At 43.7% G+C, this 16,262-nt stretch overlaps 1 protein-coding gene across 1 annotated transcript in view; it reads left to right on the top strand.

Annotated features, from left to right (window-relative positions):
- The window catches only part of astn1 (astrotactin 1), a 2,710,576-nt gene that overhangs the window by 1,547,633 nt on the left and 1,146,681 nt on the right, over positions 1–16,262 (top strand). Inside the window, exon 11 of the mRNA XM_078561790.1 lies at positions 8,270–8,420. Coding sequence (XP_078417916.1) covers positions 8,270–8,420 — 151 coding nt within the window. The remainder of the gene's footprint in view (positions 1–8,269; positions 8,421–16,262) is intronic.

Here is a 16,262-nt window from a genome sequence, read left to right as displayed (position 1 = left end):
GTCCAGGCGCCATATTTAAAGGGCACTCGGACAGCCTGCACTATCCCTTCCACCTTTGCCTGGCTACTGCTCCACCCTTCCCCACTAACCCATGCTGCCCTCCTTGATCATCCTCCGCACAACTTGCACTACCACCACCCGGTCTCAAGCACTAGCTGGCATTCATAGATGCTCCCCAAAGAGGACAACACAGCAGCAACTCGCTGTTAATCATTGAAGAAGTCTACCTCGCCAGGTGCACACCACTTACCTGCAGCCGTAAAGATGAACATTCTAATTTTTCACTGGCGGGCAACTTAATTCCGGTGGAGTGGCCTTTTAAAGAGCATGCATGATATGCTAAGGGCTTCCTGACATTGTTCATCAGAGAGTTCAACCCATCTTTCATCGGCCTACAAAGCTCCGGGAACTTAATTGCTAAAGTTCATCCCATCATCAGGAAACTGATTTTTTCGACCTCACGTCAAGTTAAGCTCCCCCCACCCTCCAAGGTTCCCGCTGCTGGTGGGAGCAGAAGATTCCGCCCTGAGTATGCCAACTGTTAGCCTTTATTTGCAATTACCATCAATGATACGATACAATACATAGATAATCTAATCGTGCATCCCCTTGTCATCTACTTCAAAGTCTGTCATCAGCATCAAATGGAATAATAGGGATATGGTTTTATAGATATTTGTACATTTCACTAAAACAACAGATCCAACGAGATTTCCACAAACACTCACCCATTTCCTAACTGTAGTTATGTCCTGTCATTTTAGGGTGTTAGGTATCCTCCCAACCTTGACATTCCAATCTTCCACTTTCCTGCCCCCTCACCCACCTACCACTGGATTTGGAGGATCTTGCGAAGGCACTGCTGGTAGTACTTGCCCAATGCTTTGAGGTGCCTGCTGTGGGTCACTCAACCCAGCTGCCACCCTACCTGCCTGCCACCCAACCAAGCTTCCGCTCAACCCAGCTCCCACCCCATCTACTTACCCACTTACTTCACCCACCTACCCCCTTACATGCCTACACACTCACCCATTCACTCACACATTAACTAACACACTGAGAAGCCTGAGAGGCTTTAAACACTTACCAGAATATGGCAGCTATTGCAGTAAAAAGTGGCGGGGGGTGATGGAGGTGGCTTCTTCTCAAATTCCCTTCACCGTAAGAATTCCTCCAATGGGAAGTCGGAGCCTTTTCAACGTAGTGCAGGAAAGTGGGTAATTTTCTATGTGATCAGAGTCGGACATGGGGACTCCGACTCTGATCAGAAATTCTGGACCGATGTTTCTCCTTAGACAGCCACTGGCTGTTTGTATGGCAGAGTAGTGTAGTGTTAAGGTTTCTTATTGAAGTATCCCTGGGTGTTTGCATTTTTCATCTTGACACCTTCACAAGGATTTAGTAAAATTTCTTAAATTCTAATTTCCTACCTGAAGGGATTTCTACTCATCCTTATTTTTTCCAAACTTATGCAACAGTAGTCACTGAAGAATGTGATTTGCTATCGATACTTGCAGCATTGATCCAAGCTGCCTTCCCATTAATCATTCCTCTGCTGGAGCTATTTGCCAATGGCATGCCACAATATGTTAAAATGGCAACTATGCATCAGTTACAGCTATACCCTCAGGTCTCTATGGCTTTGATAATGCTCTTGGCTTCCCAATTACTCTCTGGACAGTAAAAACTACTTGTAAGATGAATAAGCCTGTATTCCTTCTGAAACTTCACAAGTTCTTCTGCCAAGAATTATGGTCTTTGTCTATCATCACTTCTTCCAGTACTCCATGGCAGGCAAATGTGGATTTCATATGTATTGTGTGCTTGTGGTGTAATTTTAGTTACATTCTTTAAATATCATGTAGAAAGTAGTATACAAAAAGCAGATATGTAACTGCTTTCAATTCAAATGAGTCCATTTGATCTGCTGCCATTAATGCTCCAGAAACAAAATGATTCATGCATTTCGATAAGTGTATTCACTCTCCTGCACACTTGGAACAGTCTTTATCTATTCATTCTCACTGTTGCTAAAGCAAACCCACCATCTATTTTTTTTTCCTCAGCTTATCTGCATTTTCAAATCCCTTGGTGCCCTGCATGCAGTCCAATTCCCTCGAGCTGTGTGATGTAGAAATCTCCAAAGAGTGCTTTTTAAAACTGTTTCATCTTACATACATCTGCAAATGAGCATGCTGTCCCAGAGAAATACAGTGTTGTAGCATTTAATGGATCCATCAACTCCTTCAAAAAGGATGTATCTCATGCACCGAATGTTTTATCACCTCAGCAGAGAGTTTTGGATTGTTAAGGCTAAAGCAAAGATACTACTCCGGATGTTCAAATATAACTATACTTATTGCTGATTACAGTTATACTGTCTGAATTCTTGCCATGCATGTTTCACATCACATAAAATGTTCATGCAATCTGGGGTATAAGAAACACCATGGGGTAGAATTTTCTGGTCGGCGGGCCCGGGAATGGTCAGGAAATGGACCGCCGACCTGAAAATTCTACCCCATGGTGTTTCTTAAAACCCCAGATTGCATGAACATTTTATGTGATGTGAAACATGCATGGCAAGAATTCAGATAGTATAACTGTAATCAGCAATAAGTATAGTTATATTTGAATATCCGGAGTAGTATCTTTGCTTTAGCCTTAACAATCCAAAACTCTCTGCTGAGGTGATAAAACATTCGGTGCATGAGATTCATCCTTTTTGAAGGAGTTGATGGATCCATTAAATGCTACAACACTGTATTTCTCTGGGACAGCATGCTCATTTGCAGATGTATGTAAGATGAAATAGTTTTAAAAAGTACTCTTTGGTGATTTCTACATCATACAGCTCGAGGGAGTTGGACTGCATGCAGGGCACCAAGGGATTTGAAAATGCAGATAATAAGCTGGGGGAAAAAAAAATAGATGGTGGGCTTGCTTCAGCAACAGCGAGAATGAATTTGCCCCTGACCGCAATTTCACGTTGGCTAGCCAATTAACAGCCAGCCAGCCAGCGCTGAAAGGCTCAGCATTGCTGGGGCGGAGGCGGGAGGAGGACAAACGCTGAAGTCCGCACAGGCGAGGGGGAGCGCACAATGAAAGCTCCCTGAAGGCAGAGAGCTGGCTCAGGGAGCTGAAGAATTTTAAACCAATCCATAAAGATTTGGAACTGCAGAAAAAAATGTCCACACATCAAGTTCACTTACATGAAAATATGGATGATGAAAATTCTGTCCAAACATATCTTTTTTAATTAATAGTGGATATCTCATCCCACCCTTGGATGAGGTTTCATCAAAAAGACAAAGTCTGCCTGGCAGATTCGCCTGCCCGCTAACCGTAACGTTGGACGGGCAGTGAAAAATCGCCATGATTTGCTATTTTAATGGCCCTAACAGAACTCCTAACTGTCGGTGGGCGCACTGCCGACTCTCGCATGCACCCACTGACCGAAATATTGCTCGAGTGCACGGTGACGGGACGCTCGCCCGATGTCATCATGCACTATTTCACGCTTGACCGTGTCAGGCACAAGCCTGCATGCTGAGCAGAAAATTCTACCCCATATTAATAGTCTGGCCATTCTATTCTTATATATTTATTAACCTGGTAACTACTTGCAAGACAGCTCACCAAAGTAATTTGAAAAAAGTTATTAACCAGTAAACACATTTCAATTGATATGGGCTGGTACTTCATTGAAAAATTGCTAGTTGAAGGTAGGGTCCACTTTGTCTTTGAAGTGACAAAGCATAATGTAATTTAATATTAATTTATATTTTAAAAAACGATTTATGAGGTGCTTTTTTGAACAAGTTGAGTTGTGAAGTGTATTTTTACCGTTGATAATGTTAGCATTACCACTAATTGTCTTGAGTAGCAATATTGAATTGTCACAGTGATAGGAATATTATTACCTTTGTAATTTGTCTGTTGTTAAGTTCATCTTTCACTGAAAATTGAAGTGGACCAGGATCGCAAACCCAAGGTTAAGATCATAGTTTACTGGGCAGCAATGATCTCTACACTGGGAGACTTGAACGATCCTTAGAAGGTACCTCAAAGCGCTGGGGTAGTACCCCCAGAAGTGCCTTTGCAAAATCCTCCAAAACCAGTGCCAAGAATGGCAGTCCAACAGCAACATCCTCTCTCAAGACAATTTGCCCAGCATCAAGGTGCTAATCACTCAAAACCAGCTCCTCTGGGCAGGAGATGGCGCTTGTATGCCTGACGCCAGACTCCCAAAGCAACTGTCCTACTCAGAACTCAATCCCAGCAGAAGACTCCCAGAAGGACAGCAGAAATGCTTTAGCTGTGTCCTCAAAGCATCCCTAAAAAGGTCAAACATACACGCCAACTCATGAGAGATCAAGGCTTATGACCAAATGCTCATTCGAGAAAGCACCAAACACATCGAGGGGCTTTGCTGGGAACAGAGGGAGGCAAAACCGAGATGTTGTAAGCAGCACACAAACCTCCAAGCAACCCAGCTACCTATCTATTTAAGCACCACCTGTCCTGCAGGTGGCAGAGTCTGCAGATCGCGCATTGGACTTAATTACCAACCATTTCAGAATCCATTGAACTGGAGCAGAAGCAAGTCATCCTCAATGCTGAGGGATGGTCTAAGGAGGGGCCATAGCGCTGCTAATGGTGGCTTTCTTTTGGCATGGGAGCACCATAAAAATATGGAGGTGCTTAGGGTTGAGCAAGGAGAAAAGGGATCTATAGCAGCAGTTGTGAGCTAAAGAAGGAGTGTGGATAAGAGTGAAGCATTAGCCGAGTGGTGCTGTGGTAGGATGCACAATGAAAGCAAAGAAGGTACCACCTTTCCAATAGATATCATTTCATTATGACTGGTATATTGAAATATTTTCCATTAAGTCATTAATTATCACTTAACAGCTCTAAAATGTAGGGGAAAGGGGGATAGAACCATTCTCAAACCCATCTATGTAATCATCCATCTGGGAAAAATGTAGACGAGAAGGAAAAATTGTGCCATATATCCTCTGCAGTTGGTGGAAAATGTCACCTAAGTTAGGTGGAAGGTACCTACACTCATTTATTAAGGCCATTTATCTAGGAGAGAGGGAGAGTCCTGGAACGTACATTCTGGGAAAGCATTAACTATATGGGCAGGAGGGGCGCCTCATCTGAACTATGAATTTCCTAGCAGCCTGTACCAACTTTAGCTCATCAAGGTTTGAACAGAGGAAGTGGGTTTGTAAGTGTTTCACTAATACTCTGAGATAAATTCCTTTCCAGTGTGCTTGCTGCCTTTGACAACCTCAGATTGAGTCCGAGATGATGAATAGGAGTCTTGAGTCTCCAACTTCTCAGCTCTAACTATGGGCATCAAAATTTATTGCTGTTTTTCTTTAACCTTCTCCCCTATTAATAAGATCCATTACTTCATGATAAAATCACAGTATTTGAAATCTGCCTGTATAATGAAAGCTTTTTTGATTTCAATATGAGCCGCTATTGTTATCTATTATTCCTGGTTAATGCCAAAGTCTTGTACACATCTCCACAATTACAATTTATCCATAGAAATTCTTCAATTTATTTCTATTATAGTCGTTATAGTTACTATTGCCGTTGGAAAACAGTTTAATTTCAAATTAACACTAGGTCTTTGTTTTGAATATATGCTCATGAGAATATAACCCAGCACAAGACAACCTTAATAGATACCGAATCTATATTTAATTTAAAATCATAATGTAGGTGGAATTTTTTTCCACTTAACTCATTAAAACCTGCAAAATTCCTCATCTGAAATTGGGTGGAAATATATACTCAAATCAGAATGAGATATAGGTAATTCTTGTTTTGAAAGAATATTTGGCTTCTATTTGACTGAAAACTTACGAAGGTACGAAATAGGAGCAGAAGTAGGCCATTTGGCCCCTAGAATATGCTCCGCCATTCAATAAGATCATGGCCGATCTGTTTGTGTTTCAAGTTCCACATTCCTATCTACCCCCGATGACCTTTAATTCCCTTGTCTGACAAGAAGCTATCCATCACTGCCTTAAAAATATTCAGTGGCCCCTGCTTCCACTGCCTTCTGAGACAGAGAGTTCCAAAGTAGCCCAATCCCCTGAGGGAAAAAATATTCTCCTCATCTCTGTCCTATAAGGGCGACCCCCGGGGCAGAATCTTGCTCTTGTCGGGCGGGCTCAGCGGGGGCAGTCAGGAAGCTGCCCACCTCCCCTGTGATCGAGGCCAGAAGGCGATTCCAGCACGAAATGAGAGCGGCAGCGCTCAGTGCTGCCTGTGCGGGCATCGGTGGGGGGGGTGGGAGGTGTGGGTAGTGCGAGCGGGGCAAGCATGACCTTTGCGCACGCGCGTGAGTGTGCACTTTGTAATCTTCCTGAGGCGCAGAGCTCCCTCAGGGAAGTTGAAGCATTTTCAAAAGAAAAGAAATAAATAATGTGGCTGCGGATGAGGTTCCAAAAAAGTGCAAAGGCCATTTGGCCTTTTCGCCTGCCCGCCAACCTTAAAGTTCGACGGGCAGCGAAAGATTTAATTTAATAACCTTGTTAATGGGCTTAACAGGCCTTTAAATAGTTGGCGGGCGCACTGCCAACTCCGGTACGCGCCCACCGAACGAAATATCGCGCAACTGAGCGTTGACGCCGGAATGCTCGCCTGACATCAACGCGTGTCATTTTACGCTTGAGCGGTTTGGGCACACATCTGCCCACCGAGCTAAAAATTTTGCCCCTAATTCGAAAACAGTGCCCCATAGTTCTGGACTCACCCACAAGAGGCGATATCTTTTCCATGTCCACCTTATCAAGCTCATTCAGGATCTTGTATACTTCAATCAAGTCACCCCTCACCTTTCTAAACTCTAGTGGAAACAAGCCCAGCCTGTCCAACCTTTCCTCATAAGCTACCCCACTCATTCCAGGTATCAATCTTGTAAACCTCCTCTGAACCGCCTCCAATGCATTTACATCCTTCCTTAAATAAAGAGGCCAAAACTGCACACACTATTCGAGGTGCAGCCTCACCAATGCCCTGTATAAATTAAGCATAATACTTTTATGTTCAGTTCCTTTTGTAATAAAGGATAACATTCCATTAGCCTTGCTGATTACATGCTGCAGCTGCATACTAACTTTTTATGACTTGTGCATGAGAACACCTGGATGCCTCTGCAGCTCAGAATTCTGTGTTCATTCTCTGTTTAAGTAATACTCTGCTATGTTATTCTTCCTGCCAAAGTGAACAATTTCACATTTTTCCACATTATACTCCATCTGGCAGATCTTTGCCCATTCAATCAACCTACCTATACCCGCCTACAAACTCCTTGGGCTGAATTTTCCCCCTGTCGGGGGGGAAGTTGATGGGCGGGCGCATGTGGGCGAGCTTCCGATCAGCGCCCCCGATTGGAGGCGTGCCGTCATTTTACGTGGGTGGGCCAATTAAGACCCACCCAGTGTGATGTCCGCAGGGAAGCACTATGTGCTCCCTGTGTGGGCGGGTGGGAGGAATGTCTAAAATCGAGAGTGCGCTCTTTCGCACATGTGCACGAATGAGCACACTCATCTCCCTGAGGCTAAGTGCTGCCTCAGGGAGAACACCTCTACTTTCAAAAATATTCAAAATAGAAAGAAAAATATCCCTTACATGTTCCCTCATGTGACAATGTCACATGAGTTGGGACATGGTTCATAATTTCCAAAAGAACTTTATTAAAATTTTTAAAACCCTCCATGAAACCTCATCCTGCCTGTGGATGAGGTTTCATGTTTTTTCTACTTCCCACCGGGGCTCCTAGCCTGCCCGACATCCTTAAGGTCGGACGGGCAGGTCCACTAATTACTTTAATTGCTCTGTCAATGGCCTGAATTGGCTATTGACAGGTCGGCGGGTGTGCAGCTGATTTTGCTGCGCCCCCGCCTTCCTGAAAATTTAAATGGGACGTGGTGATGTCGGGAGTTCTGCCCGACATCACCGCACGTCATTTTATGCATCACTGAACGGGCTCCGCCCCCGCTGGCCGACAGTAAAATCCAGCCCTTATGTCTTCTTCACAACATACTTTCCTACCTATCTTTGTGGCATCTGCAAATTTAGCTACCATGAAAGTAGAACAAGAATCCATTTTCGAGTTTAAACAAATGACTGATAAAAGTGATTTTGATTACTTTGTTCTGGGGTTAGATCCTCTTTTATTTCAGTTATGATTGATATTCAAAGTGGTGCTCTAATCTTTTGCTTTTCCATTTATGTTTTGCAGAGAAGAAGCCATGATCTCTGCTTCCTTTGACAGCCTTGAGGTCCTCCTTGACTCTTTTGGCCCTGTAAGGGATTGCACAAAGGACAATGGTGGCTGCAGTCGAAATTTCTGCTGTATCTCCGATCGCAAGCTTGATTCAAGTGGCTGTGTAGTAAGTAGATCCATTCATGGATGGTTTTAAAAGGCTTGACGGGTTTATTACAAATCTCTACAGCATAAAGCTTGACCACATATGATTAAAAGGTGCAGCTTGATGCACATGTTGCTGTCATTGGGTATCAACCAGTGTCTGTTCTTTCATCATTTTAGTTCTGGCCCCATTGCTGTAATTGTTCTTGACTAAACATTTTGCATTGCTTGGCTGATAAATGATAAAACCTTTTCTAGCTGTACAACTAGTTCTGGAACTCAAACCCTAAATGTTGCTGGATTTGGGAGCTCAGTTCCAAAAGCACGAGGTTACAGAATACCATGTGCACCCTCTATTTTGAGTCTTCCGATATCTCTTGGCTACATCGTTTGCCAGTCATTAATAATGTCTACTGTTTGTTGATAAACAAAAGATGAGATAAATTTCCTGTAACTAAAACCTAGGGCACGGATCTCCCCCCGTCGGGCTGGTGCGCTGGGCGGGCCCAGGAGCGGCCATGAGATGGTCCAACGCCCAAGATCAGGCCCCGACTGCAATTTCACACTTGCTGACAAATTAATGGCCAGCCAGCGTGAAACACGTGCTGAGAGCCTCAGCACTGTCAGGGTGGGGGGCGGGAGGAGGATGAGCGCTGAAGTTTGCACATGCGCGGGGATGTGCTCACTGAAAGCCCCTTGAAGGCACAGGACTGCCCCAGGGAGCTGAAGATTTTTAAAATAAAAAATAAACATTTCACAAATAATGGGCAGGACATTGAGTTCGGTGAGCCGGGGGGCAGGGCCCGCTCGCCGACGTGTAAAATGATGCAGGATGACGTCGGGCGGAACTCCCGATGTCACTCCGCGTCATTTCATTTTTCAGGTTGACGGGAGCGCAGCCGAATCAGCTGTGCCCCCGTCGACCTGTCAACGGCCAATTGAGGCCATTTAAAAACTAATTGACCTCGTTAAAGGACCTGCCCATCCAACCTTAAGGTTGGCGGGCAGGCCGGGAGCCCTAGCGGGCTTCAGAAAAAGCGTGAAACCTCATCCATGGGCGGGATAAGGTTTCATGTAGGTTTTTAAATATTTAACAAAAGTTTAATTAAAAGTGATTTTCATGTCCCAGGAGACATGTCAGGGAAATTTTATTTTTCTATATTTCACATTTTTGAATTTGGTGCTGATCTCCCTGAGGCTGCACTTAGCCTCAGGGAGATGATCACGCTCTATCGTGCACATGCGCAAAAGAGCGCACTCTCGACTTAGGGAATCCCCCCCCCCCCCCCACCCCCGACCTGCACAGGGAGCGCATAGCGCTTCCTGGCAGACGTCACAATGGGCGGGCCTTAATTGGCCCGCCCATGTAAAATGGAGGCACGCCCGATTGGGGGGCACTGATCGGAGGCACACCCGCTCCTGAACTTCCCCCCCTCCCGACGGGAGGAAAATTTTTCCCAATAAAGACATGTTCCCACATCGGACTCAGTCACATGAAGAGGCACATGGCAAATATGAGGTCAAACATTTTTTTTTTAATCACTGTTGGAAACCTCATCCCGCCCGTGGGTGAGGTTTCACAAGGAATATAAAGGCCACCTGGCCGCCTCACCCATGCGCGCACAAGAGCACTTCAATCTCCCTGAGGCACAGAGCTGTCTCAGGGAGATTGAAGCGATTGTTAAAAAAATAAATAAATGCGGTAAAAACTTAATGAAACGTGACCCCTCATGTGACTGTGTCACATGAGATGGGACGTGTTTTCATTTCTCAAAGAAAGTTTTTATTTAAGTTGTAACAGCTTTAGGAAGCCTCATCCCGCTCGTGGGTGTTTCCTAAAAAACGTAAAGGCCGCATGGCCTTTTCACCTGCCCGCCAACCGTTAGGTCGGGCAAGCAGCATAAATTTGAAATTAATTAGTTTGTTAATGGTCCTAATAGGCCTTTTAATTATCGGTGGGTGCGCAGCTGACTCTGGCGCGCACCCGCTGAAAGAAATATCGTGAGACAGCATGATGACGTCGGGACGCACGCCCGATGTCATTGCACGTCATTTTATGGTCCGGCGTGTCGGGCCCATCCCCGCACGCTGATTGTAAAGTTCTGCCCATGGTCATCATCAGACTTTTAATTCCAGGTTTTAATTGAATTCAATTTCACCATCTGCCATGGTGGGATTCGAACCCGGGTCCCTGGAGCATTAATCTGGTTCCATAGAATACTAATGATTATAAAGTTTTCATGAATTCTCTGGTGTTCACATGAAGAATGTTGAACTTGCATCTTTTACAAACAATGCTCTTCAAGAATGATTTCCCCATCTATTGTCATTCAATTCTCCAGTGCTGCACTGAAAGTACAGCTCATTCCAGATGCGAACTGACCTTTGGACTTCCGCCCAAATGATCACTGTTCATGCATGGACCTGGCAGGGAAAGATGGCTGCCTATTATTGAGCTGTGAAAGTGGGACCTCATAACAGAACTGAAGTTGCAAATAATGATTAGATGAGGTGAGAGTAATTGCCCTTGGCATCAATGAAGCATTTGACCGATTACAGCATCAAGGACCTTAGCAAAATTGAAGTCAAAGGAGTCAAAACTAGCACAAAGGAAGATATTTTTGGTTGTTGGAGGCCATTCATTTCAACCTCAGAACATTGTTGCAGAAGGTCCTCAGGGCAGTGGCCTAAATCATATTAAAGCCTATTAACTTTGAGGGACACTTAAGGACACAACAAAAACAGGGATGAAAAAAAGACCATTTAATGCAACCAATTAGGTCTGACTGATTCTATCCTTAAGATGCGTTTTAATAAATCATTCTATACGCATTCACTGAAATGAAAGCTTACCTCCTACTTCTCTAAGTGATTGATATATTTACTACCTACATCTGGAAGAAAATTTTATATATTCTGCATTCACTTCATTTGGTGATCTATAAAGTTGTGGCTGTATATAATACGCTGGGACTGGTAACTGCATTTAAATTGATAGATGTCTTTTATTTGACGCTGCCAAAATATTGCTTCAGAATTAATGTTGTGATAATGAAAATGTTGTCCTGCATTACATTATTTTGAACATTATTTTACGCATTATAAAGATATAAAACAACAAGAATGGAATTCAGGTTTCCGAATTGTTTTATACATTTTATTAGTTAATTATTGTGCATCACTTTGTGTAGCATTTATCAGGTTTCTACTGAGCACAACTCACTTTCATTTTTTTTTTCACCTTCATGAAAGACTTATTTCTTTGTATTTTTGTGCCTGTATTGAAAATGATTCGGTGCTGTTGACTCCTCTTTTGGCAAGCAACTTGCACTTCTTAAGATGAGAAATATTCCTCATTGTGATTATTGGCACCAGAACACAGGCTCTGATTGCTGAACACGACTGTAGATACGATGCCTGTTGCCTTCTGTTTGAATAACAAGACACTTGGTCAACAGAGTTGTGGAGTGAGAACAGTTAGTTCCCAACTTGGAGAATCTAAGCACCTATACAATTCAGGTTTCAGATTTTCAGAAAAAGAAGGCAAAAATAAGCATATTTTTCTTGTGCCTAATTTTGATTCAACTCATTGGGTTGTTTCCTTTTAATGTCACTCTGTATGATGTACTGTGTTTGATTATCTTTTACTAATTCATGGTCATTGCCTGAGATTGTTGCAATGTAGAGTACATTTTTTGTCTTGTACCTCTGATGATGGGTTCTTTTGATATTGGGAACATATAAACAGATAAGCTTCTCTATTTTGGTTTCCTGATCATTTTCATCTGTAAAGATATTTCTATTTGTTGGTTGGCACAGATCTGAGACTCTGTGCTGGTCTTTGTCTGTTTAAGTGGCATCAGGTGCTTTGAAACACAGTGGGAGAGTGACTTGATTGGTCATAGCTTTGCCGATCCTTTAAATACCAGATGAATTTTTCATTCACATGGTGTACTTTCCTGATCAAGACTGCTCCAGTTTGCTTGGTTAAATACCCAAATATTACTGGTGGTTCTTTCAAGACATTAACAACATTTTCTTGGCAGTGGGTGTTCAGGCATACCAGCTGGTGCTTAACAGCAGAGGAAAAAACATTTCCTTGCAGTGAGGTCACAATTTGACTGTACGCACTATGATACTTCAAACTTAAAATGCCACACTCCAGTTTTATTAGCTCACAAAATATGTATAGCAAACCTCCCATGATGAGTTGGAGGATGTGCTACTTTACAACACAAGGGGAATCAGGCCATGTAACACAAAATGTGTCATTGGAGCCACAATTCACAATGATTTGAATAATTAAAATTCTATTTTTGATGATATGGTATGCTGGGATACTTAACAGTTTTTTAAGAATTGAATTCTGCATCTGCTCAATTTCTGAGAGAACTGTAAATTATTGACCTTGATTACTTTTAGATTCATGATTGAACAGCCTTAACAATTTCAAAAATATTCCCTACTGTGTATTTAGTTTTTTGCTTTACACTCTGTTTAAAGCTGAGGACACAGATTAAGATACTATAGAAGATGTACTAGGTTAAATCCAAGTAACTGATATTTTAACAATGCTGAGAGTCACGGACATGAGCAGCACTAAAGGGATAGTCCTGAGCTTTGGTAGCATGGGGGTGGGTGTGCTGACCTTGGGATTTAGTGGCACTTTTGTGGGTATCCTGGAGTTTATCTGACGTGGCATTGAATTCCAGGGCTTGATAATATAAATATTGCCCCATAGATAGTGTATTTTTTTTAATTAATGGCACTCTACCAAGTAAAAAGGCCTTCAGAAAGATGTGAACCTTGTCATTCGTTATAGTGAATGAGATGTGGTCTGTGGGAATAGGATAAAATTTGGGAGGTGTGGAGGAGTTATAAGAACACTGGATTTCGATATCCCACAAATATATGTCAAGGAACCAGACAAGCAAGAACAAGCTAAAGGCATTGTATATGCACCTGCTTAACATTCGCAACAAATTAGATAAATTACGAGCACAGATAGAAATTAGTAGGTTTGATCGAATAGTCATTATGGAAAGATGGTTCCAAAGTGACCAAGTTCGGGAACTAAATATTCCAGGATACTTAACTTTTAAAAGAGACAGGCAAAATGGAAAAGGAGAGTTAGCCCAGATAATAAAGAATGAGATAAAGATGATAGAGAGAAAGGACCTCTACTCCGAAAATCAAGAGATAGAATCAGTTAGGGTGGTTTTAAGAAACAGCAAGGAGCAGAAAACATTGGTGAAAGTTATTTCGAAGCCCCCTAACAGTAGTTGTAGTGTAGGGCAGAGTACGAACCTGAAAATTAGAGATACATTTTATAAGCATAATACAGTAAATGTGGAGGCTTCAATAATCATAGGTATTGAGAAAACCAAATTGGCAGTCATGAATGGAATTTAATTTCACCTCCCAACTCCCATGCCATACACTGCCCCTTGGGAGCAGACTGAGGGGCCAAGGTCAGCCTTCCTGTCACTAGGTCAAGTGAGGTTCATAAAGGAGTACCACACCAGCAGTTGAGGGAGCACAACATATGGGCAGCCCAGACAATGGCCACCCCTTGAGAAGACCACTCCATCCCTTCTGCCTTCCAAGTCCCCCTTCCCTCTAACTACTCCCTCCTTGCCTTCCAACCCCTTAAACCTCCTCTCCCTGCAACTCCTCTCCCGACTTTCCAAACACACCCTCCTCCCTGACTGCTCCTCCTTGCCCTTCAACGCCCCCCTTCCTTCCCTCCTACATCACCTCCCTCCCTGCCCTACAAACCCCTCCCCCCACACTTCTCCCCACCATAACCAAGGCCTACCTGACAGGCCTTGGTGAGACAGCTTCACTTACCTCTCCTCCAGGGCCTCCATGATTGCTTTTCATCCCGAACATCCTGCAATACCAGCAGTGGTCACCGCCCTTGTTGTCGCTGCTGGTATTAATGAGTTGTCGGTCTCTGATTGGACAACAACTCCTAGAAGTGGGCACTTCACTTAGAAAGCCCCAGCAATCCAGATAAGTGCTGATAGGGGTCTAATCCCAACAGAGCTCCTCGAAATGGCCATGATATGTTGCCACCAGCTGTCTAGCTGGTACACGGGGACTTGGAGCAGCAATTAAATTCAGCCGATAATATGGAGGATAAGTTCATGGAATATATACAAGTTAGTTTTCTGAATCAATATACATTCCTTTAAGATGCAAAAACCTCACAGAAAAGTGGTCTACCTGTAGCTAACAAGAGGAATCAAAGATAACGTTCGATCAAAGGAAGAGGCTTATAATGCTGCCAGAAAGACTATTAAGCCTGAATATTGTGAGGATTTTAGAATTCAGCAAAGGGCGACTGGTAGATTGATTATGGACGAGAAAAGAAAATATGAGAGCTAACTAGCAAGGGACATCAAAACAGATCATTAACATTTCTATAAATATGTAAATAGGAAGAGACCAATGGAAGTAAACATGGGTGCAGGTGAAAACATAAAGGGGAATGACGAAACAGCAGAGACATTAAACAAATGTTTAACATCTGCCTTGTTACGGACAGGAAGGGCTTTAATTTAAACAGCCCTGATTTCTCGTCTCAAAAAGTGTTTTTATTTTGATTCCCCGCTTTATAAGCGGTAGCATATTCCCCAACCCCTCAGTTTTAGGGTGATCCAATTTCTATTAATAACCCCACAGCAAACTGGAGATAGAGTAAACTCAGAGGGTTAGTTTATTCACACACACTCAAAACGCGGGAGGGGGGACTCGCCACATAGCCCACAGTGCATTCATACAATAAAAGAAGGATAGAGAAGGACAGATTTACAGGTCAAAGACCACAGAGCAAAGACTTAGGGTAGAATCGTCCCAGATTTGCACAAAGTGCAGTGGTGAGCAGGAAAAAAGTCGTTTTACCTGTCGGTTGCAATGGTGGATTTTCATGCCATATTGACCCATTTCCTCTTCATTAATTATGCGGCCACAGGAAACACGCTGCCTCGCTAGCGGGCAGCCTCCAATTTGCCCGCCGTTACCTCACCATTTCCTTATGTAAGGCGTCATATTTAAACTGCAGCCGTGTGCACAGTTCTCAATGCTTGCAACCCAGAACTGTTCTGGTGAAGACATAGCCCCAAAAGCCAGGAAGAGTGCAGCTCCCTGATTCAGTGACCCATCCCTGGGATGCCTTCTGGAAGCCATGGAGGCCCACCACGATGTCCTCTAACCCCTCTGGCCGCAGGAGGCCCATCAGTCTCACCACTTCACCTTGGGAGGCAGTGGCAGAGGTGGTACGTGCCAATGCTGCGCACAAGAAGTCAGTCTTCCAGTGCAGAAAATGGATGAATGATCTCATCCATGTTGCCCAGGTAGGGCAACCATTTGTCACTCTAAACTCACACACTCACAAGGCCATTACACATTCACTGGCATCTCACTCACTGCCAGCTCAAGGGACTTCATCACTCACACACAACCTCACATCTCCATCTGGCCTCATCTCCTCAGCCCTCACCATCTTGAGGTCACTTGCACAGAGCAACATGTGCCCCCACCCACACCCTGGGATACACCCTTTCCCCAGTACAGCCCTCATCCTGCAGTCTCTTCCATTGCATGTTGCCCCTTCTTCCCCATCCCCAAACAAGCACTAGCTCTGCAGCCGTTGAAAAGCTACTCCCACCTTATGGCTGGTCTGGTAGGCAGAGACCTCCTGCCCGTGAGCCTCCCTAAAAGTAATGTGGTGCTGCCTGCGAAGCCTGGTGCTGATGACTGCGAGCACTGCTTTATGCAAAGTAGGCAAACAGACCTCAAAGTCCCACGCAAAGTGCAGTTCGTCAGGTGCACGTCACTTATGTACAGTTGTGTAACACAT

Source organism: Cetorhinus maximus, chromosome 17 (assembly GCF_964194155.1).
Source record: "Cetorhinus maximus chromosome 17, sCetMax3.hap1.1, whole genome shotgun sequence".
Lineage (NCBI taxonomy): Eukaryota > Metazoa > Chordata > Chondrichthyes > Lamniformes > Cetorhinidae > Cetorhinus > Cetorhinus maximus.
Note: the sequence above shows the minus strand (reverse complement) of the source record. Positions and strands in the feature narration are given on the sequence as shown.